General features: G+C 41.7%; 1 protein-coding gene across 2 annotated transcripts in view; it reads right to left on the bottom strand.

The window, feature by feature from the left end:
- The window catches only part of Fam120a (family with sequence similarity 120A), a 116,259-nt gene that overhangs the window by 17,350 nt on the left and 75,066 nt on the right, over positions 1–23,843 (bottom strand). For both annotated transcript variants that reach the window (XM_004647560.2, XM_023707813.1), the window contains exons 8-12: positions 21,095–21,182; positions 18,019–18,246; positions 15,187–15,361; positions 4,862–5,111; positions 560–674 (exon numbers count right to left, since the gene is read on the bottom strand). In XM_004647560.2, coding sequence (XP_004647617.1) covers positions 560–674; positions 4,862–5,111; positions 15,187–15,361; positions 18,019–18,246; positions 21,095–21,182 — 856 coding nt within the window. The remainder of the gene's footprint in view (positions 1–559; positions 675–4,861; positions 5,112–15,186; positions 15,362–18,018; positions 18,247–21,094; positions 21,183–23,843) is intronic.

Genomic DNA, 23,843 nt, shown 5'->3' with positions numbered 1-23,843 from the left:
TAAAGAACAAAAGGAATTACTAGAAGGCAAAATTAAAAGCAATATGATGTTAAATGCTGACTAAAAAGGGCTTTGGGATGATGCTGTAACACTGTTCTTCAAGTGGTTTTTCAAAAGGGATTTTACAATACTAGAAGGGCAAAGTTTTTTGTTTGGTTTTTGTTTTGAGAAAACTAAAGTTGTAACTAGGAATAATGGAATGAAATAAGAAAAAGAATTCTGGCTAGATGTTAGAAAATTCTTAAGATCAAGCCCTCCCAGGGTTTGGAATCCTCTCCTAAAATAAAAAAAGAGAGTTTCTGATGTGAAAAACAAGAATAAACACCCATTGTTTAGGGAGAATCTTTCTCTGACAAAAGTAGGATAGATCATTTCCAAACTGACAAATCCATACTAGACAGGAATGTCCCTTTTGCCCTGAAGGCTCTCAATTCACACCAAATTAGCATCATTAGTTTAGTGCACTGAGCAATTCTGCTTGGTGAAGGTTAGCTGTGTTACACATCCCCACCAAAACCCACAAGACTCCCAAGACAATGAAATAAAGTTGATACATTACCTTGAGCTCCTGCAGCTGATCGGGCTCATAGAGTTTGGGAGACAGCGCCTGAGCCAGGAAGGCATCCAGCTCCTGACGCCGCAGAATGCGAGCTCCCGGCCACTGCACCATGTACCTGACAAGGGATAAGAGTGTTGGGTGTGACAACCAAGTAGTCACCCATCATGTGGAAAAAGCAGGAAATGTGAGACTGATACACTCTACGGAGGGTCCTAAGGCTTTCTTATACAGTTTTTCTAATTTCATACAATCATGTCAATTACAAATAAAAATATAATCATCATGACTGATCAGAATGCTTTTTTCATTTTTTGAGACAGTACCTAGTTATGTCCTTCAAACTGGCCTTGAACCAACTATGTGCAGCCCAGACCAGCCTGGAACTCATCCTGTGCCACCCTCCTGGATGCTGGGACCAACGGCATGTACCATCTCACCCATCACCAGTATGCTTTATTATAATTAGAAAGAGGACATAAATTCTGCAGATTGAAAACTACCTAGACAGGGAGATAAATCTAGCCATCTATTTTGTGCTGAAAACAGGGCCATCACATTGAACTATAAAAGAACTGGTCTTCTTTTAAATTTTAGGACAGGGTCTTGCTACATGTCCCAGGTTAGACCAAAATTTGGTGATCCTCTTGACTCAGCTTCCCAGCATGCTGGGACTACAGGCACGTGTCACTGCACCCAGCTAGACAGTGACTTTTTTTTTTTTACACAATTTCACTCGCATGAAACATTCAAATCCTGAAAGTACACCATAAGTACTGATTCACTGGATTGATTCATTTAGCCAGGAGGCAGCACTTAGGCTACAACAAAAGATAAATCTCATCATGAAAAGTAGCAAAAGAAGGAGGGCTCTTTTTTCAGCAGCATGAGGACAAATGGTGGTGCTAGAAGGGTCCCCGAGGAGGAGGTGACCAGAGGAAAGCAACACACTTGATGATCAGTACAGCTACCACATTCAAATGGTGTGCACCCCAAGTGTGTAGCTGAAGGGAAATCAACTTCTAAATCTTTAACTGCAATGAGTTCGCCAAGAGTTCTAGGCTTCCTGTTTTGTACAGACACTGCCCTTGATCCAGACACCTTGGGGCACTATACAGCCCCAAGCCATATCAGGTATGACAAAGTCTATGGCTGACCAGACATGTAAGTCTCAGACCTGTAAGACGAATGGTCCCAATTTCTCACATTCAACAGATGTTAGGGATGACCTGACCAAGTTACCGGCTGAACACTAAAAATACCTTCTGATGATAGATCGCTATGTGAGGAGTCTAGAGAACCACGATATGCCAAACAACGCTTCCTCCACTCCACTTGCTAAACAGGCTTTCTTGGATCTTCAAACCAAGTAAACAACACCCAGGTCAGAGTTAGTACTGAGCCCTAACTCATTCCTGTAATAATTATAATAGTCATCTATGGCAACAGAGACTAAGGGGGTATAGGTGTGGCTTCCATCAAGCACATTAGATGCAGTTCCCATTAAATTCCAAGCTAGAACTGTATGTGCTCATTACATGCCAGGCACTGGACTAAGCATTTTACATATACTAGTTCTTCTGTTGTCATAGCAACACTAAGTAGAAACAATTGTTATCTCATTTAGGGGCAGGGAAAGAGGGAAAGAGTATATATACTCCATGGTTAAATTATGTAGTAGAAGGAGAAAGGCAACAGAAGTGAATAAACAGTAAATATTTCTATTGTATTAAATAAAGTACTAACATAAAAGATTAACTAAATCTTTGGTAATATTTATAGTGACAAAAATCACACTCTTATAACTAATCAAATCCAGTAAACCTTAAATATAATGATCAAAATGAGTTTCAATCAGGATTCGCTGAACGAGACAGTGATATGAAGAAAGCCTCCACTTGTTGATGAAAAACACTATGGAGACTGCTCAGAATGTCTGTATCCATGTCCTACCTGCCTCCCTGTAAGCTTCAACAGTGGTAAAATACAACTAACATAAAACTTACCATCTGCAGTGTCCACTGGTGAAAGTGTCCATTTCAGTGGCATTAAGTATACTCACACTGTCATGGAGTGGTTACCACCCTCTACCAAGAGAATTGTTCACCTTCCTAACTGTACTTCAGATCCTGAAGCACTAACTCTTGACAACCCTCCCCAGCCCTAGCTAGACTCTTTTTAAAGTTACAAATGTTAAAAGACTGTCCTAGCCATAGGCTGAGTTTTCTAAGACCCTTGCTCTTTTTCTTAACAGCTGAGACTCTCAAAACTCAACAAAGCTGCAGGACCACATGGCATCATTGGCAAAAATGTCTTCTTTCCTCCATTTGGGTTTTTCTACACCACAGTTAACATCAGATCTTCTCACATGCAGACAGCAGAAGAATATACATATAGACAACCACGGGTTAAATACCAAAGCCTGCACAGAGCAACAGCAACCCACTTTTAGACATCTCATTTATTCAGCTGTTCCTATTCTGTGCTTTTAGGATGTTTTCAAACCTTCTTTGCTGCCAAATCTATCTATGGAATTTCTGGGAAGTTCTTCCCTGGATGTTCTTTTCTTACAATTTAACAAAGTATAGAGCCGGCCAGACAGCTCAACAGACTAACGCGCCTGCTTATGCAAGGTGCAGTGGCGGGGGCTGATCCCTGGTGAGCCATGCTGACCCCACCCCTGGGGCTGGACTGAGACAGAGATGGAAACTGAGACTAGGCGTGGTGGTGCACGCCTGCAATCCCAGTGCTTGGGAGGCTGAAAACAGGAGAATCACTATGAGTCCAATCTTTGTAGTGAGACCCTGTAGACCCTGCACTAAATACATTACAAAAAAAAAAAAAAAATGAACAAAGTATAAAAATGTTACTTAAAGAGTTCACCAGGAATAGGGCATGGGGAGAACTACTTAACCTTTTCCACCTTTACTTCTTACCACAACAGGAATGATCTCTCCCTAACATTTTCATATTATAATTATTTAATATTTATTTATTTATTTATTTGGTAGAGGGTCTTACTACTCAGTTTGGACTCATAGTGATCCTCCTGTCTCAGCCTCCCCAGTGCTGGGATTATAGGCATGTACCACCACATCCAGTTTTGGTAGCCAAAATGGCATGTGGCACCAGGCATCAGACGTGGGTCCTTGCACTTACCAAGCAGGTGCTTATAGACTACAGAGCTATATCCCCAGCCTACCATTTCTAACCATATACTTAGGAAAGCCAGAGTACCAGGACAGCATAGCAGAGATAGATGGCTGGTCCTCATCTCAGCACCTTATATCTTCCTTCCCTTACATTTTATACTGATTTATATATAATAAATCAGTATAATTTTTTTTTTCTTGAGATAGAACCTTGTTATGTATTCCAGGCTGCCCTTCCATTCACTATATAGCCCAGGCTCACCTTGAACTCATGGCACTCCTCCAGCCTCAGCTTCCTAAGTGCTGGGATTACAGACCTGCACCACACCTAGCAGTGATTTCTTTCTAGGACTTAGCACAGTCTAGCCCTACTTGCCTGCTATCTAATCCCTTCACTTTTTTGGAGAAGATATGTCTCATCAGCCCAGTGGGTTTGGACACCTGCTCCATGACCTAGATGCCAGCTGCTCCCCTACAGACAAATTGGCATGGAGCAGAAAAATGCAAGACACTTGGAACATCCTGTAGGTCCAGAAAACAGGAAAAGCCCCCAACTAAAAGATGACACATGTCCCAGGGCCAACTGGAGAGAGCTCCCCAGGCAAGAGTGGGAATCAAATGAGCAACAGAGAAGGAAACATGGTAAAAAATTCATAACCCAAAGCAAAGTAATTCTAACCTACAAAGCATACTTGTATCCAAACCAACCAAGTCACTAACTGAATGAAGGGCAAAAAAGAGGAAATCTACCTTGAGAGGAGGATTCCGAATAACATATCATATAATCCCTCTAAGAATAAACTATATCTAAGGCCAACCTATGCTACACAGTGAGTTCAAGGCCAGCCTGGACTGCATAATGAGGCCATGTCTCAAAAAAAAAAAAGTATCATCTAAAATCAATTGTGTTGTTGTTTACAGGACTTGTGTTTACTAAATATATCTATTTTATAGTATAAATTAAAATATATGATGCATTTATATAACTTGCTTTTCTAGAATATTTATCAATGTGGTCAGGGCAATCTCAACCAAGTACACAACTCCCACAGAATGAACTTTCTATCCTTTCTAGAGGGTATTGGATACCGTGGTTGCCCACCCTACCCTCAACCCTGGGTCTTGCCCCCCACTCCCCTAGCCTGGCACGCACCGTAGGACACAGCAGAGCACCATGAGGTGAGTGGGCACGTTGGCAGGATTGAGCATGGCTGGGGTGTCGGACCTCATGCAGGCCAGGAAGGCCCTCATCCTGCGGTTCTTGTCTTCCACTGCCTTGCCCAGCCAAAGCCTCTTCAGGTTGGGGCAGGTCCACTCCCGGAAGGCCAGAGCTTCCACCAGTTCTGGGGTCTGAGGAGACTTTCCCTTGTAAGCTGCCCATTCCTTAATTATCACTGGTGAGACTACAGGAAAGAAGAGCAGAGAAGCACATTGAGGCAAGCTTGCCAGCGGTCCACCTGCACAAGCACAACCTGTTCTGCTCTAGCAGCGAGGCTTAAGAGATGGCTTCACAGAGAGCAAGGGGTCCTCTCCTTAGCAAGCAGGCCCTCGTGAGTGAGCACTATCTGCCCCTCTACTCTGAAACAGTCCATTCTATTTTCAGTGAGGCCATATATAATCTTCTCACTCAGATCATGATTTGATTCCTCCATTTACCTAATATATAAATTAAGGATGTTAGACAAAATTTATCAATATATTTTAGTCCACAAATAGATTTAGTAAAAATAATTGGTGTAATTCACGTAAGTAGGCGATTATCTGGTTATGTGAACATGAAAATCCAAATCGGGTAAGCTAATAACTTTTTGTGCACTTTCACAAATTAGATTTGAGCAATAACTTGAGTTGGGTAGCCACTTTACTTAAAAACTTTCCACTTGAATAAAGAGTAAAATTTAGAGAGTGGTCAGTAATACATAAGTAGAGGCAATACTTTACACTGTAAATCCCAGCTAATGCCAGCATACAATAATTATATTCACCAAGACTTAAGACAAACCATCCAACATTTCATTTCCAAAGATGGGGGGAAGTTCTAAGTGCATGTAATACAAACATAAGGACCTGTAGCCACAGTGTTTTACCACTAGTAATCATTTAGTGCTTTTTTCTTTCTTCTTGAGACAGCATCTCACTATGTAGCCCAGGCTGGCCTTGAATTTTGTGGTGATCCTCCTGCCTTAGCCTCCCAAGGGCAAGGATTACAGGAATGTGCCACTACTACCAGCACTCAGTTCTTACAAACACAAAAACATGTGTTTCTCCCACATAATTTCGAAAAATGAAAGGGAAAACTGAATAGCATACAGTGAACACATTCCTACTGCAAGTGGCATGTCAAAATTTCCCATCACCTGCATGTAGGTGACAACTGCATGGTGAAAGCCAGGTGTGCATCTCAGTAGCCTGCTCTAGTTCAGCAAACACCAGAACCAGAGTTAGGGAACTGTGTGGCCCTCTGCCCAAGGAGAAGCTCAAAAGGAGCCTAAAGCACCAAATTCCACCTTGCAACCATTGAAGGCCAGAGACTGGGCAGAAGCTGGAACAAGACTGTGAATTCTAATTTTTATCTTCAGCACATTAATTCTACCCAAATAACGTCAATCCTTCTGAGTTCATTTTCTCATAGCTTAATGCCTAAGGCAGCTGAGAGATTCTGAAGACTCTAAAACTATACCAGAGTTATGTGAGTAACTGGCGGATCTCCAGCCCCACTCAGGTCTAAATATAGTTAGACAGTATAATAACCTCTTCAAGTGTAATGAAAACCATCAAAGAGTTACCTTCTTGGATATACAGTTCATTAGCAAGAGAAAGAAATGCTCAAGCACACTGTAATACTGAGCAAGTGAGTATCCTCCCTGGAAACATCATGACACACCTCAGGGAGGCTCCTGACAGTAACCCTGCATAGGGAGCCCACTGCCCCACAGTCACACAAGTTCTGGCAGTCACTAAAAATTGTCCTTTTCCAAACAGTTTTCATTAGACAAACTCCTTTCATTTACATTTTACTATCCCTCAGTGTTTAAATGTTAAAGAAATATTGAAAACAAAGCACTCATTTAAAAGTCCACCAACTCAAAACAGATATACACGTACATATATAAACATACGCTTATTTGCTTTTATTCAGTATTTTTAGGTGTCTGATAGAACCAGTAAAATCTCCATCCTCAGGCAGAACCTGTCCTTGGACGTACAATCTAAGGCACCCTCCATGCCAGCCTGTGGCACAGTTTAGCTTCCAGAAGCTTCCCCAGCAGCAGCCTTGTCAGATACACAGAATCACTGTGCTCTTGCAAGAGCCATCTAAGAGCCCACTCTTCTTACCTTTCTCCTGCACCCAATACAAAAACTGTATGGTCCCAAGAGGAGAAAGCAGACCACAGGAGCTTCAGGATGAGCTGCCCACAACATGGTGCCGCCACCAAGTTCCCACACGTGTACACCCATACACACTCAATGGGTTTCAGTGAATCACAGAAACACAGACTTCACATGTCAGGAATCTCCTTGGGGTGTTTGTCAAAGAGAGGCATTCTTATTAAATCTACCTTCATCTTGAACATTTGTCTTTCATCAGCTGAATTCTTGCCTTGCAAGTCATATATATTGTTTTATTTTCATTATAGCTGGCCTGGGTGACACTTGCACTGCCTGCCTCCTTTCCTCAGATCCCATCACCACCACCACTCTGCCCAGGGCTCTGAAAGCCTCACTGGACACTGCCTCTCAGACAGTGCACCTCCAGACTCCAGCTGACAGAGGGCGGTAGGCAGCACTGGAAGCTCAGGAAGACTCCTGAGGGGAGTCCTGTCCTCTCTCAAAGAACGAAGCATTTGTGTTGCCCATCTGCAACACTCACAAAAAGCTCAAGGCTAGTTTAGGAAACTGATATCTGTACCAGAGAAAATAGGTGCAATGAACACAAAGCCTGCTCCAAATGCAAAGGCACACTGGACCGGCTTTATATTTACAAAGTGCTCTGGTTTGTTTGGTTGGTTTGCTTATAGCAGGGTCTCACTCTGTAATTTAGCATGGCCTCAGAGTCAAAGGCCATCTTTTTACTTCAGTCTCCAGAGTACTGGGCACACCACAGCATCCAGCAAAGTGTTCTGTCTAATATTAGAGAAACTTTTAGTATATCACCACTTAACAGGTGTAAAACCTTTGGCCAATATTTTTCTTTCCTTTTTTTCTTTTTAGTTGCAATACTGGAAATTAAACCAGGGGTATTCACACTAAGCACCCTTGCTCCTTAGATTTTAAATTTATTTTTTCTTTTTAGACAGGGTCTCACAAAGTTGATAAACTGCCCAGGCTGGGCAAACCTCCTGCCTCTGTCTCCTAGTGCTGGGGTTACAGGTGTGCAGGACCAAGCCCAGCTTTGGCCAATCATTTAACAAGTACTCAGTGGGCACCCACCACACATCAGGCAGGGCCAAGACAGGCACAAGAGGTGAGGCAGCAACCTGCAGGTAGATGTACATGCCCAGAGGGAAGCTCCTAAGGTTTCAGGCCTACCAGCTCCAGGAGCTAAAAGAAGGAGGGGCCAGTTACCTTAAGTAACCCAATCCTGATTAAACAGAAAGATCACCTATGGCCCCTCACCTTGTAAAGAAAACTGTTGAGATCAATCAACATTTTACATTTAATGTATGATTTACTAATCTAAAAATAGTGCTTATAGACTAAAGAATTCTAAGAGGGGCCGGGGAGATGGCTCAGTAGAATAAGCGCTTTCCTGGCAAGCGCGAGGGCCCTAGTTCAATCCCTGGTTCCGCAAAAAAATAAATAAATAAAGAATTCTAAGAGATGTCCAAGTATCAGGTTCACACCCACAAGCATCAAGAGTTCTGGGACATAAAGGAAGCAACAAGCAGGGCTCTGCTAGGCAAGTTCCCAGGCCACACAGTTGAGGGTGCAGCAGAGGTGCGCACAGCTGCCTTCTCTGAGGATCTTTGCTGCCCAGAAGGGGGAACCTGGGGTCTCAACATTTACAAAAGCCTCTGAGCATGTGAGCTGGCTGCCAAAGGTGCCATGGCTCTGGGCCACCAGAATGTCCTGAGTGGACACTGTCTGGCACTGGGAACAGCTCAGCAGGACACAGGATTCTGTACTGGGGGAACTGGAAAAGATATGCTCCCACTGTCTATTCAAAACAGAGTAAGAGAAACCTAGAGATCAATTCAGCTAGCTGAAGATCTTTGAGTAAATCACTACAGCAAATATTTAACTCATCTTTTCTATGGACAAGAAAATTCACTACTGGAGAAGGAACTCACTTCTAAACAGTATATGATCATACACCTTACCTTGCCCCAAGTCCAACTTTTATACCAGCAAAAACAATTTTAAAGCATCCGCTTTCTAGGCGATGCAGGTTTAAATTCATGACATTTTCTTTACATAAAGAACCCCTTCAAAATACAAATTTAGGTCAGACACACCATCATATTAGATATAAACTGTCAGCTGATGTTTTCTATCAGCCACTGATCATCTTGTAGTATCACACTTAAAATATGACAACCAGACACCTCAGAAATCTGTTACGATGCTGACAATGGGATCTACTTCAGTTTAGGAATAAGCAATAAGGTTTGTGTTGTAAGACAATCTCCACCGCCTAGCAGTGGTTGCCTAAGGCCACACTTAACACATGTCCTTCAGCTCAAGCCAAGGGCACTGGCACTGATCCACAACACCTGTGAAAGGCTTGGGGCGGGGGGAGTTACTCCATGCATGCAACACAAGCAGCTGGAAGATCTGGGTATATGTCTTTGTACAGGAGATACTAGAGTACCTACCAAGCTCCCCTGGGACAGTGATAAAAATAAGTAAACAGCAACAACTCCAGCTCTTGCACTTTGGGGCAGAAACAAAACTGAAGCCACAAAGACAGTTCTTTTCCTCCGACAGGAAGTAGCAGTATTGCATAGGCTACAGTGGGACCCAAAGGCTCTCCATTTACACTGTACTCACGTGACCCTCTGCATGGCTGAGTGCTTTTCTTAAACCACTGATGTCTGGTACTGGGAAGCCTCCCGTCCACAGAAATACAAGGCTCAAGAGGCCATGGGACATGTGGCAGATATGCTATCAAACATGAAGATTAGCAACATTGCATCATTCAGTGTTCATTTTCCATGTATATGATTCCTGATATATTAGAAACTCAAGCAGGCCAGGAAGCTAGCTCAGCGGCATAAGCACCTGCCTGGAAAGTGCAAGGTCCTCAGTTTGATCCCTGGTACCCCCCCACCCAAAAAAGAAAAGTTCAAGGATTTCTGAAACAAATACAAATCCCAAAAAATAATGTCACAGACTAGTGGTGGTGATATTCCTAGGCAAGCATCCCTTATACCAGATCAACTTGAAAGCTCTGCGAGAAAAATGCCAATGCTTCGTCTAGCAGCTTGGTACAATAAAGGAATTCAGACTGATTTACTATAAAGATCCTTCACAGAAATCACAGCATAAGGTTTCACAACTAATTTCACATTTACCAAATCAATACACTAATACTCATCAGTTATTATTTCATAATATAATCCACAATAAACCTACTTAGTTGAATTTTAGGTATCAGTCCTAATTAATAGCACAAATAAAAACTTTCTAAGCCAAATTAGACTAGGAAAAAAAATCACCAGTCCTTTTGGCTTCTTTAATAGTTTAAAAGTTAAAGAATAAATACTGTTCAGCATTCCTAATCCAAAAACCTAAAATTCAACATGTTCAGAAATCCACAATTTTCGAGATGGTATTCAAAAAGTTTTGGATTCAAACTTCAGGATTTTGGATTGGGGATGCTAACCAGTAGTGCAGCCTATAAAAATATTCAAAAAAAAAAAAATCAGAAGCTGTAACACTTTCATTCCCAAGAAAAATCAACCTGTATAGGAATGTCCTTCATGAAAATAGTGCTCTTGGTATATAAAATTGCCCAATAGTTCCATAAATTTATCTCCTGTGTTTATACTTTATGTCCACTGACTTGTTTGTTCGTTTGAGACAGAGTCTTGCTGCATAGTTCAGGCTGCCCCTAAACTATGTAGCCCAGGCTGGCCTTAAACTTGCAGCAATCCTCCTGAGTGCTGGGATTATAGGAATATACCACCACACCTAGTTGTCCATTGAGCTTTTAAAATCCTGCTTTTTAAAAATTTAAATTTTGAGGTCCTAGGTAAGATGTGTTATATGAAATATAAAACAACAATGCCCGACTTCCTTCATTGTGTAGATGATGTTAGCCTGAAAATGTGTGAATCACTGAGCTTTATGTCCTGAGCTGGAACATTTGGGTGGGTCTGGGAAACTCAAGGAGCCTCCTAGTTTTCAGAGTGACACCTGGAATAGGAGATGCTACTTCAGAGTCATGTCTGGCTCATGTCTCAGGGCCCAGCCTTTACTCCAGCACCTAAAGAACAAATCCCCTCCCTGTTCAGCACCTTTCCCCTTCCCAGTGGCAAATGCCCTCCACCCAATCTGCAGGAGCCACCTGCCCTAGAGTTAATAGTTCTCTTTCAGCCTATCCCACCAAGAGAAACAGAACTCCATAGGACACACTGCCACAATAAACAAAGACTCTGAGAAATTTTTAAAACATTAATGATGGATGAATGGAGAGGACTAGAAAATAAATGGCCAACATGTACATTCAACGTGACTTTGAAAAGAGGAATTTTTAAAGGCTCTTTGAATGGTTTTCTCCAATAATAAGAATATTTGTATTATCTTTACAATGACCAGGAATGGGAACACACACCTGCCCATTATGATGCTAAGCTTATTAGACCACAGACCTCCCATTCAGAAACAGCCACACCAGCCAGTGGAGCCCACTGCAGGGGACTCCACAGATAAAAAGAACAATCCCCATAGGGACCTGCCTTCCTAGGACACTTTCTATGGCTTAGGGATCTTTTTCCATGTGCCAGTGATGTCATATAACCTACATATGGTCCAGCAGTGGCCACAAGATTGAAATATAATCATCATACTATGGTGTCAACCAGGAACTCCTTTGAAAGCTTTTGAGGCCAGCTTTACTGTAGCACAATTAGACACCTGCTTATTTTAGACTAGTGCACCAAGAGGCTGCAGGCAGCATTTTCCCCACTACTTAAATGTGCACCTGATGAACAGATATTCCAAGTAATGACAACTAACTCAATGGCTTGAGCAGGGTCAATATTCAGGCCACTGAAATCTAACAAGCAGGTTCTCACAGAGGCACTTCAGTACACTATTAATGAAATTACATTACACTCACTGTGCCTATGTTCTCATACAAGATTTGTTTTGAGCAAGTTGAACGCATAAAGGTTCAGTACTCACAAGAGGTCTTCAGGATAGAATTCTCCTTGCAGAGAACTGGGAGCCCACTGAGGTGATCACTGATGGGTATAAATTACTAGTATAAAATCCAAAGCTGACTTCCCCATAATGAATGAAACATATCCAGTTTTATCCACTCATAAAGATCAAGTTTCCAAAGCTGTTAATAAAAATCTCAACCATTGCATTTACTGAGCTACTTCAACATTTAAACTCAGGTCATTTCTACATCATCATCTTTTAGAAGTAAGCTTGATTTGTAGTTGCAAATATTTCTCTAAACACTTAAATTCAGGGGCTTAGCTAATTCTACCTAGGCACAAGTCACCAGAGTATACCCCTTCTTTCTCATGTACATCTGTCACCTCTGTTTCAGTTCAGTTAACCATCACCTTCTAATTTCTCTTTCTAAATAGTAACACTGCTCATACCAAGCCTTCAGGGGCTTCCCCATTTCCAACTCAAAAGTCAAAGCCAAGTTCACAAACTATTGGAGCAGAAAAGACTGGGTTTGTGCAGCAATGATCTTTCAGAGCATCTCAACAATTACACAGTGATTTTAATTTCTTAACATGCCAGCCTCTGCATCTTCACCTCCATTAAATCATGAGATCTGTATCAATTTTTCATTCTTTTTTGCTAGATACCCCTTTAGATAGTAACATACATAATAATAATACACATTTTTTGAAACTCCTATTGCTTAAGAAGTGCAAAGCTACATTTGCTAGTGGCAGCCCTTACTCCTCCTCTCCATGGAAAAAACATCTTTTCTTTCCAAGCCTTGGCCTAGCTGGGCCCTTAATTCTTTGCACACTGATATCTGCCCCTCCACGCCCCGCAAAACCAAACCTAGATGTCCTTACCTCTATCCACTCTTGCTTTCACCAAGAAAGAACTATCCCAATGTATAGACTTCTCCCTTTGCCTAACCATATAAACACCAACTCAGTATGTACAACTTTCTAAGTTTTTCCCATTTTCTCTGGTATATTCATCTTTTCTCTCTTCCAATAAATCCTTCCCACTAGTCCAAAGAATACCACAGCTGTAAAGGGAAGACTGAAAAGAATGGACTCGGAAACCTTAGTCAAACCCTTCTGGCCACCACCATCTCTAAGGCGCAGGCTCTCGGACAGCATCTCTCTTCTACCTTTCTGCATCCTCCTGGACCACATAAGTCACCTCAGACTTCCTCACCCTGATTTTTCCTGCCCTTGATAGTTCATTCCCATGACCTCAATGAGAGCTAAGCCTGGCTTATGCAGAACAGCTGGAGCAGGCACTCCCTGGCTCTTAGTGACCCTCTCTCCTTGTGTGCTCTGCATACTTCAGCTCTGCAAGTTTTGTTCTTACTGACGCTGCCAGACCCAGTTCAGCTTTGTGTGCACTGGCCACAGACCTACTAGCAGGGCATGAGGGAGCAAGACAACTCTTGTCTTGTCCAGTACTGTAGCACATCAGGATATAGAACACACTGATGCCAAAAGGAAGGGGACAGTCACAGTAGACTCCAAGGGATGGCACAGGTGATGACTGGACATCTGTACAAAGGTAATTCTGCTTCTAGAACACATAGTAAATAAAGAAAAGCAAGGGGGCCGGGGAGATGGCTCAGTAGGATAAGCACGCTTCTTCAGCAAGCGCAAGGGTATGAGTTCAATCCCTGGTTCCACCAAAAAAAAAAAAGAAAGAAAGAAAGAAAGAAAGAAAGAAAGAAAAGCAGGCGTAGTACTCCATTACATAGCAAACATGGTACTCTGCAGTTGAGGGTGAAGGGGCCAAAGTGGTCAAAGTAGCCCAATGTCCCAGGATTGGAGACCTGGGCATTCTCAGCCCTTGGCCCCAGTCAAGTTGCATGACAGTGACTGGCCAGGTACAATGCTTTTTGTGAACAAATGTAACACATGGTGTGAGAAAAAAATAAGAATGTATGCATGTAAAAATGCCCTAGACCTTTGAGAACAATGTCATTTAAAAGACTTTGTCACTGCTATTTGTTTCTCAATAAAATTATGGAAAAAAAAATAAAAAATAAAAAATAAAAGACTTTGTATTCCCCTTCCACAAGGACATAGAGGGGTACAAGGTGAGGACCCTATCAGGCTGGCATTGTATTCAGACAAGCAATTCAGCAGTCACTCTCAGTAAAACTATCTCCAGGGAAAGGCAATGAGAGGGCTTTATTTTAATGCCTTAGAGATCACACTTTTGGCACAGAAACAGCAAACTGAATGTAAGAATGTCAGTGCTGAATATGAGCTTTACACCTTACAAGGCCTAAGTGTACCCACCACATGGCAGAAAAATCTCTAAGTAAAGATCCTTGCTTTAAAGAGTAATCTAGTAATTTGAAATTTCCACAGTGGATAAAATTTTTACTTTACTCTGTACGATTTGGCAATGTCTTCTGTATTTCCTAGTAAAAATACAGTGACTTTTACGTACTTTTACGTGCCTTTGCAATAGGAGATAAAATTACCAATAACAAAAAAGTACTGCTTCCCAAAATATGACACAGGCCCACAAAAGGAAGGAAAATGCTTTTGACCTCACCTCTGATCAACATTTCAAACAGTACTTTTCAGTATATCCGCCTGTCCACCCAGCCTCCCAACTACAAGGTAGTCAGCTGGATGTGACACTGCATGTGCAGGACTCCAGGATAAATCATGGTAATCTTGAGATGACCCACTCTGAGTTCCACAATCTCCTCTATGGCAAAAGAGCCCTGTGGGACCTGTTCTCCATAACTCTGTATACTGGGGAGAGTAGCACCATACCTCATAGATACCAGGGCACAGACAAACACATCCCGAAGACCAAAACGGTAATTAGAGACAGCAATGATCACTCAAGCCTGCTTTCAGATCAACAATGAATTTGAAGTGTAAACCTGCTGTATTATGATTTTACTGAATAAACATGGTTACTGGAATGAGAGTGAGGAAGTCTGGCTTTTTCCTCTGCCCTGAGGGTTCTCCCTGGCTTAGGGCCCAAGGATGGCCCACCTCCTGCACATGGGCCCTCAGGGCAGCTCAGTCAGGAGTCTTCCTAAGACTTTAGAAAAATGTACAAGAGAATACGAGGTACCGAGGAAAACAAACAATGGATTGTTACAGTACATACATTCTGGTGGAAGTCTGTTCTTTCTAAAAGCAAGTCTCTCAGTTTTCTTTCTGCTTTCTGCCAAACTAAACAGGACTCCGTAAACATACTGACGAACTGGCCTATAGAGCAGGGCGGCCGGAGGCAGGTCTTTGTTGGCTTCATCTTCAATAGAAACAGCAATTTTGATTTCACCCTTTGCATGGAAGAAAGCAGAATAATATTGCACATTTTTCATATTGAATTTACAATAAACTCACAGAAATATACTGCATTATCTCCTATTAATGACATTGCAATTCTACTCCAAAACAATGGCTTAACAACTAGCCAACACTAAGATGTTTAGGAGAGTTCATACAGCAGTCTATGGTCCAAACATGAGCTCAAACTCATAATAACCCGTGTTACTTTATATTTAATCCAGAACCAAGAACAAAAGAAAACCACATAGATGATCCAAAGTCTTCAATCTAGACAGATAACACCAGACAACAAACAGAAAACCTGGAGAACTTGCAACTTTTAAAGTCAAGATGGTCATATGTAATAAGGCTTATATGCAACCAAGGAATTGAGTATTCTGAAAATAAAATGGTCATGGTTTCTTTGCCAAGAGATTTCACTCACACACACACACACACACACACACACACACACACACACACAAATCAACATATTAAAATCCATCTACCTGTAAGAGCTTAAACACAAACTAGGCTTCTGCCATACTTTGAACAGTTGGTTGATAAACATCCAGGTCGATAAACATCTCATTTCAGGTGAGGCCACAAATAGTTGCTAGGTCAGAATACAATAGCATGCTACCGGGCTCATATTCCAGGCTACTAAAGCAAGAACTTTATTTGGCTCAAGAACATGCTGCCAAAAGACAAGTGACTACTGTGGCCTTGGGCAACCAAAACTGCTGCCAAAATGCGGTTGGCCCCCTACCTCAGATATTATGGCATCAAGATACATCTCAACATACTTTACAGGGCATTTTATACATTTATGATCTAAATGTTTGCAAAGTGTATTGATTTATTCTCCTAATAATTTTGTAACACTTGGTCTTTTGTACAAATTTAATTTCTAAATGGTCATTCCCCCTATCTTCTGTATTTTGATATTTACTGTTCCAGTAACTATGTGTAGCCCAACACTCTGATCTAGAGAGTATTTCTCTATTATGATGTTTTGATGATTCTCTGCATTACTGTGAAGTTTCATGTCACTACAGATATCTTTGGCCTGGACAACCCAAAGCTATTCAGCTCATAAAAGGTAGTATCCATTACAATTTAAGCTTTTTCCTAAAACACTGAAAAGCTTTAGTATTTTAAAGCCTGAAAAAATAGCTTTTCTCAACAACAGTCATTTTGTCAATATTTGCCCTCAAAGTTCGTGAGGGTTGAAGGAGACTGGTATGTTTGCATCACTCCTGTGGAACTGACTGATTGCTCAGGCATGAAACCGGAAGCATAGGCACCTGGCACCTCAAACAGCCCCACAGAGAAAGGCTACTTTCTCTATAGATGCTATTTTGCAAGATGCCTTCCCAACTTTTGTCCTTTAAACTTAGCAAAATCTTCCCACAATAAAAAATTGTGCTTAGCTTTCATAATTCGTTAAACTAAAAACTAAAAACTAAAAAAGAACAAAGAAAAAAAGTATTTACCCCTTAAAAAAAAAAAAAAAAAAAAAAAAAAAACCTACGGGAGCTAAGTTGATGTACTGGCTAAAAATCCTTTGTGTCCTTTTATTTTTCTTATGTATGTATTTATTTATTTATTTAGTGAAAAAAGGGATTGAACTCAGGCCCTTGCTTTGTGTCCTTTTAATATATAAAAGCAACATTTTTCCCCCTTTGGCGGAACCGGGGATTGAACTCAGGCCCTTGCGCTTGCCAGGCAAGTGCTTATTCTACTGAGCCATCTCCCCGGCCCCATAACAGCAATATTTGGATTAGTCCATCAACAATCCACCTTGTTAGTACTATAATCATTTCTATTTGACTCCATCTTACACACCAAAGATGGATTGCAGAAAATAAACAAAAAAGGTTCTGATTATATATGGTGGAATAGATCCTGAGAAAAAGTTAATAATAATACAAGATGATAATAAGTCATTTCAGTATAAGTCTGGTCACTGAAGTAACTTGTTAACTTGCAGGTCTGTGATTATAAGTGAGTGCCAACACAAAAATTAGAAATCGCTGAGGGAATTTAAATACACATAGATGTACTTGAGACACCAAAGTTTAAAAACAATACCACACGGTATGTGTATATTTAACCATACATTTGGTAAGACACTAATAAAATGTAATATGACACCAAGTAAAAGGATAGCATTTTCTGACTACATACATGTTAACAAAATCTTGTGTAGTTTATTAGCATTTTTTAAATCACAGTGAGATACAGTCAAACTACATAGAGTACTATTAGCCACTCAAAAAGGGAAACATGATTTTTCTAAGAACAAATGATGAAGAAATCGGTTAGTCTATCTCCCATCAGAATTAAACCTAACATTTATAGCACAAACATGGTATAAGAAATTCTAAGGTTGAAATAAAATAAAATTAAAAATCATGAAATGATGTAATATTTCATTTTTTTCATTAGAAGTTTCAAAAATCACTACATTGAAGGAGAAAGTAAGATTTTATAAATTATCTTAAAATCATATTTATAAATATAAATTTTACCTTCTACTCAATGTTTAAGAAGGGGAAAGCATACTTTCATTTAAATAGTTTATTAAGACAAAAAAAAAAAAAATAGTTCACAAAAGGTAAAGAAGGAAACACCCATCAAAGCCCCTCCAGGCCCTGTCTAGTACCTTTGTCAGGATGTGGAAGATGTAGGGGTACATCAGCCCCTTCTTGTGCCTGTGCTCAGCCACTCTCAACACCTCAGGTGCAACCGGGGGGAGGGGAGGTGTGGTGATGTCCATGTGGTTCCTCGTGGGCATAGACAGCAAGCACGGGATTGGCTGGACAGTGCCCATCTGGCTCCCTTTGCCTTCAGCTAGCTGGCTTCCTGAAGAAGCAGTGGATGAGCCTTCTGCCTACAGAGCAAAGGGAGGATGCAGGAAACTGAGTTCATGTCACCTTTCCATTACTGTAGCTAAGTGTGCTGGGTGCTCGTCCAACCTGGCAACCATGGAGAGAAAAATGAGTCCTGTGTAGGGACTAGATCTAGTGTCAACCTCATAACAAGAGACCAGGAAGTGCCCTGTCCCTTCCCCAACCAGGCCCCCTTGCATACAGAAATGCCACTGACACACCCTCTGCCATACAGCACCCTATGTGCTCTCCCCAACCCACTCTGTGTCTCTGTACACTTGTGTTTCTGCTTTCTCAAGATTTTGCTAATATCACTACAGCTAAGTAAACTAATACTCAGGGTATGCAACTGACTACCATCATGTCAGTGGCAACTCTTAGAATTGGATTTTTTTGGAGGCCTGACCCAATTCCTGCTCTTTATTGCCACAGTTAGTTTTGTAAAAGAAAACCCTGCTGGGCACAATATCACATGCCTATAGCCCTTGCTGAGGCAGGAAGATCACTTGAGTCCTGCAGTCTGGTACCAGCCTGGCCAACATAGTAAGACTCCATCTCTCAAAAAATAAGAGCACCCAATTCAAGTGTTCGCTGTAGTCACTAGAAAGCCTTTATAGTGACTTTATATGCAGACAAAAATTAAAGAAAGAAAACCCCATAACTTGATCTTTTTTCTTCCTGGTCCTGGGAATCATACTCATGACCTTATGCTTGCCAGGCAGGCACTGTGCCCAAGCTATATCCCCAGCTCCAACCCCTGACTTTATCTTACTAAATACTATGGGTCAGATCTACAAGCACTGACACAGAAAGACGTGCACAACAGCACTATATATCGTTAGGTAGAAAATACCTTTTCTGTGGCAATCACCCACCAACCCACAGGATGTATATACAGAACAGGATGGCAGGCTGCTGTCACTGCCAGCTAGCAGCGTTGGCAGAGGAGAGGAGAGACAAAGAAAGGCACTGTAGCACTGTCTCAATCAGCTGAAGACCTGCCCAAGAGCAATTATTATTTATATAATGACACTTTTTCTTGATCAGAATACTAGAAATGAGAATTGCTTATTGTTTGCTTTAGTAGAATTCAAAGAAGTGTAATTTTTCTGTTTCTTTTTTTTGTTTTATTTTTGGCTGGCTCAGCCTGCCCCCAGGGCGGGGCTGGCATGGCAGGAGGTGCTGGGGATCCAATTGCAGTTCCTGTGCCTGCCTAAGCCTACCACTGAGCTATCTCGCCAGCCTAATTTTTCTGTTTCTGAAGACAAAATAAAATGTCATCTTTCCAAGGACACACAGTTAAATGCTAAATTTTACCTTGTAACACACAAGTGAGAAAATTAGTCTTAAAAAGAAAACTCACGGGTAATTTATAATGTTTTCCACACTTTCCCTCTGCCATAGGATACAAAATAACTGTTTTCAGTTCAAACTGTTTTAGAAGGTAGTTTAAAACAACAGGTATTCAGAATGCATTTCTGTTGCTCATTTGTAGGACAAGCATTTAATACTAGGACTATTTAAGAGTTTCAAATGAGTTTCTGATATTTAGATGACTATAAAAACAGCTTTCCTACAGGAGTCTTGCTTCTTCTCAGGACCACAGGAGAAAGATGTGGCTTTGCAAACTAAAAAGATTCTACTGGAGATTACTAAGGGTTTTGTTTTGTTTTCAGATAGGGTCTTGCTATGTAGCCCAGGCTACATAGCAATCTCAGCAATCCTCCTGCCTCAGCCTACAGTGCTGGATTTACACATGTAAACTATCATTCCTGGCTAGAGATTACTATTAACAGACAACAGTAGGTAGGTAAGAAAGGAGAAATAAAATTTAGTTTATTTTAGTTTTTAAAGTATATATCCCAGCCAGGTATGGTGGTACATATCTGTAATCCCAACATTCAGGAGGCTTGAGGCAGGAGGATTGCTGAGATTTCAAGGCCAGCCTGAGCTACAAAGTGAGACTCTATCTCAAACAAACAAAAACTACTAGTAACAATAAAGTATATATCCCACTGGCTTTCTCAGTTAATCCTCACAAAACCTCCTTTAAAAAGGTAGCTCAGAGGCCAGCCAGGTAGCTCAGCAGACTAAGCAGCAACAGGGGTTCAATCCCCAGTATGCCATGCCAGTCCCGCCCCCAGGGCACAATTGAGCCCGGGCGTGGTGGCCAATGCTTGTAATCCCAGCACTTGGGAAGCTGAAAACAGGAGGATCACTGTAAGTCTGATCTGTATAGTGAGAACCTATGGACCATGTACTAAAATACATTAAAAACAAAAAACAAGCTAAAAAAAAAAAAAAAAAAACATAGCTCAGGACAGCTTGTCCAAAGGGGAAGGAGGTGTACAGGTGTCCCTGCTTCCCTGAGACAGGCAGGCTGAGTGGCTCTGAACATCTCCTCCCATTCTCTCTTCTCTGGAAAGGTGTATGTGACTGATGGCATGCTTAAAAGAGGATTTTTTTTTTTTTTATTTTTTTTTTTTTAATTTTTTTTTTATTTATTTGAGAGAGAGAGAGAGAGAGAGAGAGAGAGAGAGAGAGAGAGAGAGAGAGGTGTGTGTGGCCAGCTCAGCCCACCAGGGGGCGGGCTGGCTTGCATGTGGTGCTGGGGGATTGAACCGCGGTCCCCAATGCTTTGCCAAGCTTGTTCTAAGTAGGTGCTTTAGACCACTGAGCCATCTCTCCAGCCCCTTTTTTTTTTTTTTTTTAATTTTTTTTTTATTAAGAGGATTTTAAAAAATAATAAAATTAAGTTAAAATTAAATACGTTTTTTTTTTTCTTTAAACTGACATAGCACTACATACCTAGAGCCAGAACTTAAAGAACAGAAGGTACAGATGTCGTACCTTTACTTGGTCTCCTGGATCTCCCCGAGTCTGTGGCTCCACATGGCTTCCAGTCTTCTCCCAACCAACTTTGTTCCCACTGATGTGGCTGAATGGGAAATGAACACAGTCACTAATTATTGTGGATCGCTATCCCAGACAAGTTCATGATGGTAAGTAGGACCCAGACTAAGTAGGACCTGTAGACTCATAATTAGCAGTGCTTTTGTAAGCTTTACTAACCCTACATTCTACACAAGGAATTATCTCTAGAAATAATTCTATTATAAGAATATTTCTTCCTGTTTCATTGGGTAACTGAGCAGTTCAAAGATGGTCTATAGCATGCTGAGCACACTGGAGGGTGCACAGGAAAGACAGGCAGGCTTTGCACTGAGGAAGCTTTTGGTCATCATGGGGGAATAAGATTAAACTTTCCTTGGCATAAAATAAGTGCAAGGTGACAACACATGAACAGGGTGTCCAGTGTGTTTATGGAAAGTAGTGTTGCAGGTGAGGCTGGGGGTAGACTGTCAGGAAGCCAGGAAGTACACTGTAGGCAGGAGAAACTGGATGGCCCTGGAGAACTCAGAGAACAGAGTTCATATGGAATCTATCTGGGGAGCAGCTTTATTTGGCAAAATAGTAAAAATCAAAGCAAAAAAGAGGGCAGGCAAGATGAGGTATTTCAATCAGCATATATGAAACAGCACTGTGACTTGTTAAAAAAAAAAAGGAGTCATTTAAAAAAAAACCTTTTTGCCTAGGAAGCAAATTAGTAGGTTTAATCAGCATTGCTAAAACCTTAACTGGAACAGACCAGAATGAGTAATCTGAGTAAACTCATAAATTTCAAATGCTGCCAGGCCTATTGGTGCATGCTTATAATCCCAGCACTCAGGAGACCAGCCTGGACTTTATAGCAAGACCCTGTCTCAAAAACACACAAACAAAAATCCAAATGCTTATGGGCAAGCTTTGGTGGTAATTTATCATGATCCTGGACAAATGTGAAAAGCAGGAATCCCTTGAGCAGTGTAGGCAGAGCCAGAAGGCAGAGCAATTCCAAATGGGGCACAGGAAAGCTTCTCCAGTCCCTGCCTTGTCCCTCTGTGGCAGGTTTGTGTCCAAACTACCTATGAATATTGTGGTGGCTACAGGGCATGCCAACATGGAATACATCACCTGGACTATCTAAGTGATCCACACATCAGATGAAGGTGGCTTTGGAGGCCTCACTGTGTAGCTCAGGCCCGCCTCAAATTTGCTATGTACCCACCCAAACTGCCTCAAAATTGTCATCCTCCTGCCTCAGTCTCCCAAATGCTGGGACTACAGTCATGACCATCAATGCCTGGCTCAAATTTTCAGACTAATTCTAACTTCTTGTTCTTGCTGATTTCATTTTAGTGCTGCCCAAAAAAAGAGAAAAAGAAAACTACTGAGAGAAAAACAGGGGAGGAGAAGGGAGGGGAGGGGAGAGAAGGACAGGGATACTATCCCCTCCACCTTAATCCAAGAGCACAGTGCTACATCCCAGAGCACACAAAAGCCATTCCAGTGAAGAACACTATGTATCAGAGAGGAAAGGCTGCTCTTCACATCCAGGTCTCCAGGGTGGCCAGAGACCACTCCTCTGTGTGAGGTCACTACTATGAAACTCAGGTGCAAACTAACAAATGAGAAGACACCTTAGAGACAGCTAGGAGGCAACACACCTGTGCAAGCATCGTTGAAGCCTGGGGTGCACCCCACTGAACCCAAAGAGGAAGCAGTACCTCATCAAGGGCTTGCCAAGTTTGTGCTGATGGGATACTCTGATGTGTGCAATGGAGAAATGTGGGGGATAACAAAGCACTTCGCTGTGCCATACAGCACCAGAAGATGGTGATAGAGGTCCAAACCTTGCTTTTCTCTTATATAATGTAAAACAACAGTCCTTAAACTATGTTCAAGTGTAAGACTCACCTGGCATGATCACTGAACAAGCAGACACTTCACACTCCCGAGTGCCAGGAGAGTGGGCAAGGAAGGCTGTGTTTCAGGGAATTGCCCGCCCAGGAGCAGACACAGCTCTCTACTGACTGGCTCTGGAACCAAGGCCCGGTGCCAGGACACCACAGAACCTGCCTATGTTTGCCCACCTGCTTGTCCTATGCAGACCATCCAACTGAAAATGAAATATCTTCATCCAGATGCTCATAGGCTCCTCTAATGATCATACTGCAAGATCAAAATTCTTAAAAAGCATCTTGACAACAGCCATTTTATAAGAAGCCAAATATATTTTTGTAGGACAACTATTACTTTATAACTCAAGAAAAGCAAAGTATTTCGATAAGGTGGGTGCTGGGGAATATAGCTCAACAGCATAAGCACCTGCCTGGCAAGCACAGAGTCCTGAGTTTGATCCCTGGTACCACAAAAAACAGGTAAATGCCTTGCTGTAAAGAACAGATGGGTTAGATTTTAGAATTATCCTCCATACATTTATATTTTATTTTACACAACTGCTACACCTCTCGCTGACTTGTGCCAGGCCCCACAGAAGGTGCTTAAGCTCTGTCCAGGAGGGTGGTTTAGTTAGAACTGCATCCATGCTGCTATAATATAAAGCTATCATGATAAATGCCAGATAAGAGCAGAAAATTATTCACACACAAAAAGGCACTGAGGCCGAGTTCTGGGAGCCCCCAGACCCAGTCCTAGCCCAGGTCCGGTGAGTGTGCGGAGAGTTTCCTGCTACCCTGCGCCGGCGGGACCAGTCCCA

Source organism: Octodon degus, unplaced genomic scaffold (assembly GCF_000260255.1).
Source record: "Octodon degus isolate 3935 unplaced genomic scaffold, OctDeg1.0 scaffold00312, whole genome shotgun sequence".
Classification (NCBI taxonomy): domain Eukaryota; kingdom Metazoa; phylum Chordata; class Mammalia; order Rodentia; family Octodontidae; genus Octodon; species Octodon degus.
This window is presented reverse-complemented; position numbering and strand designations above follow the sequence as displayed.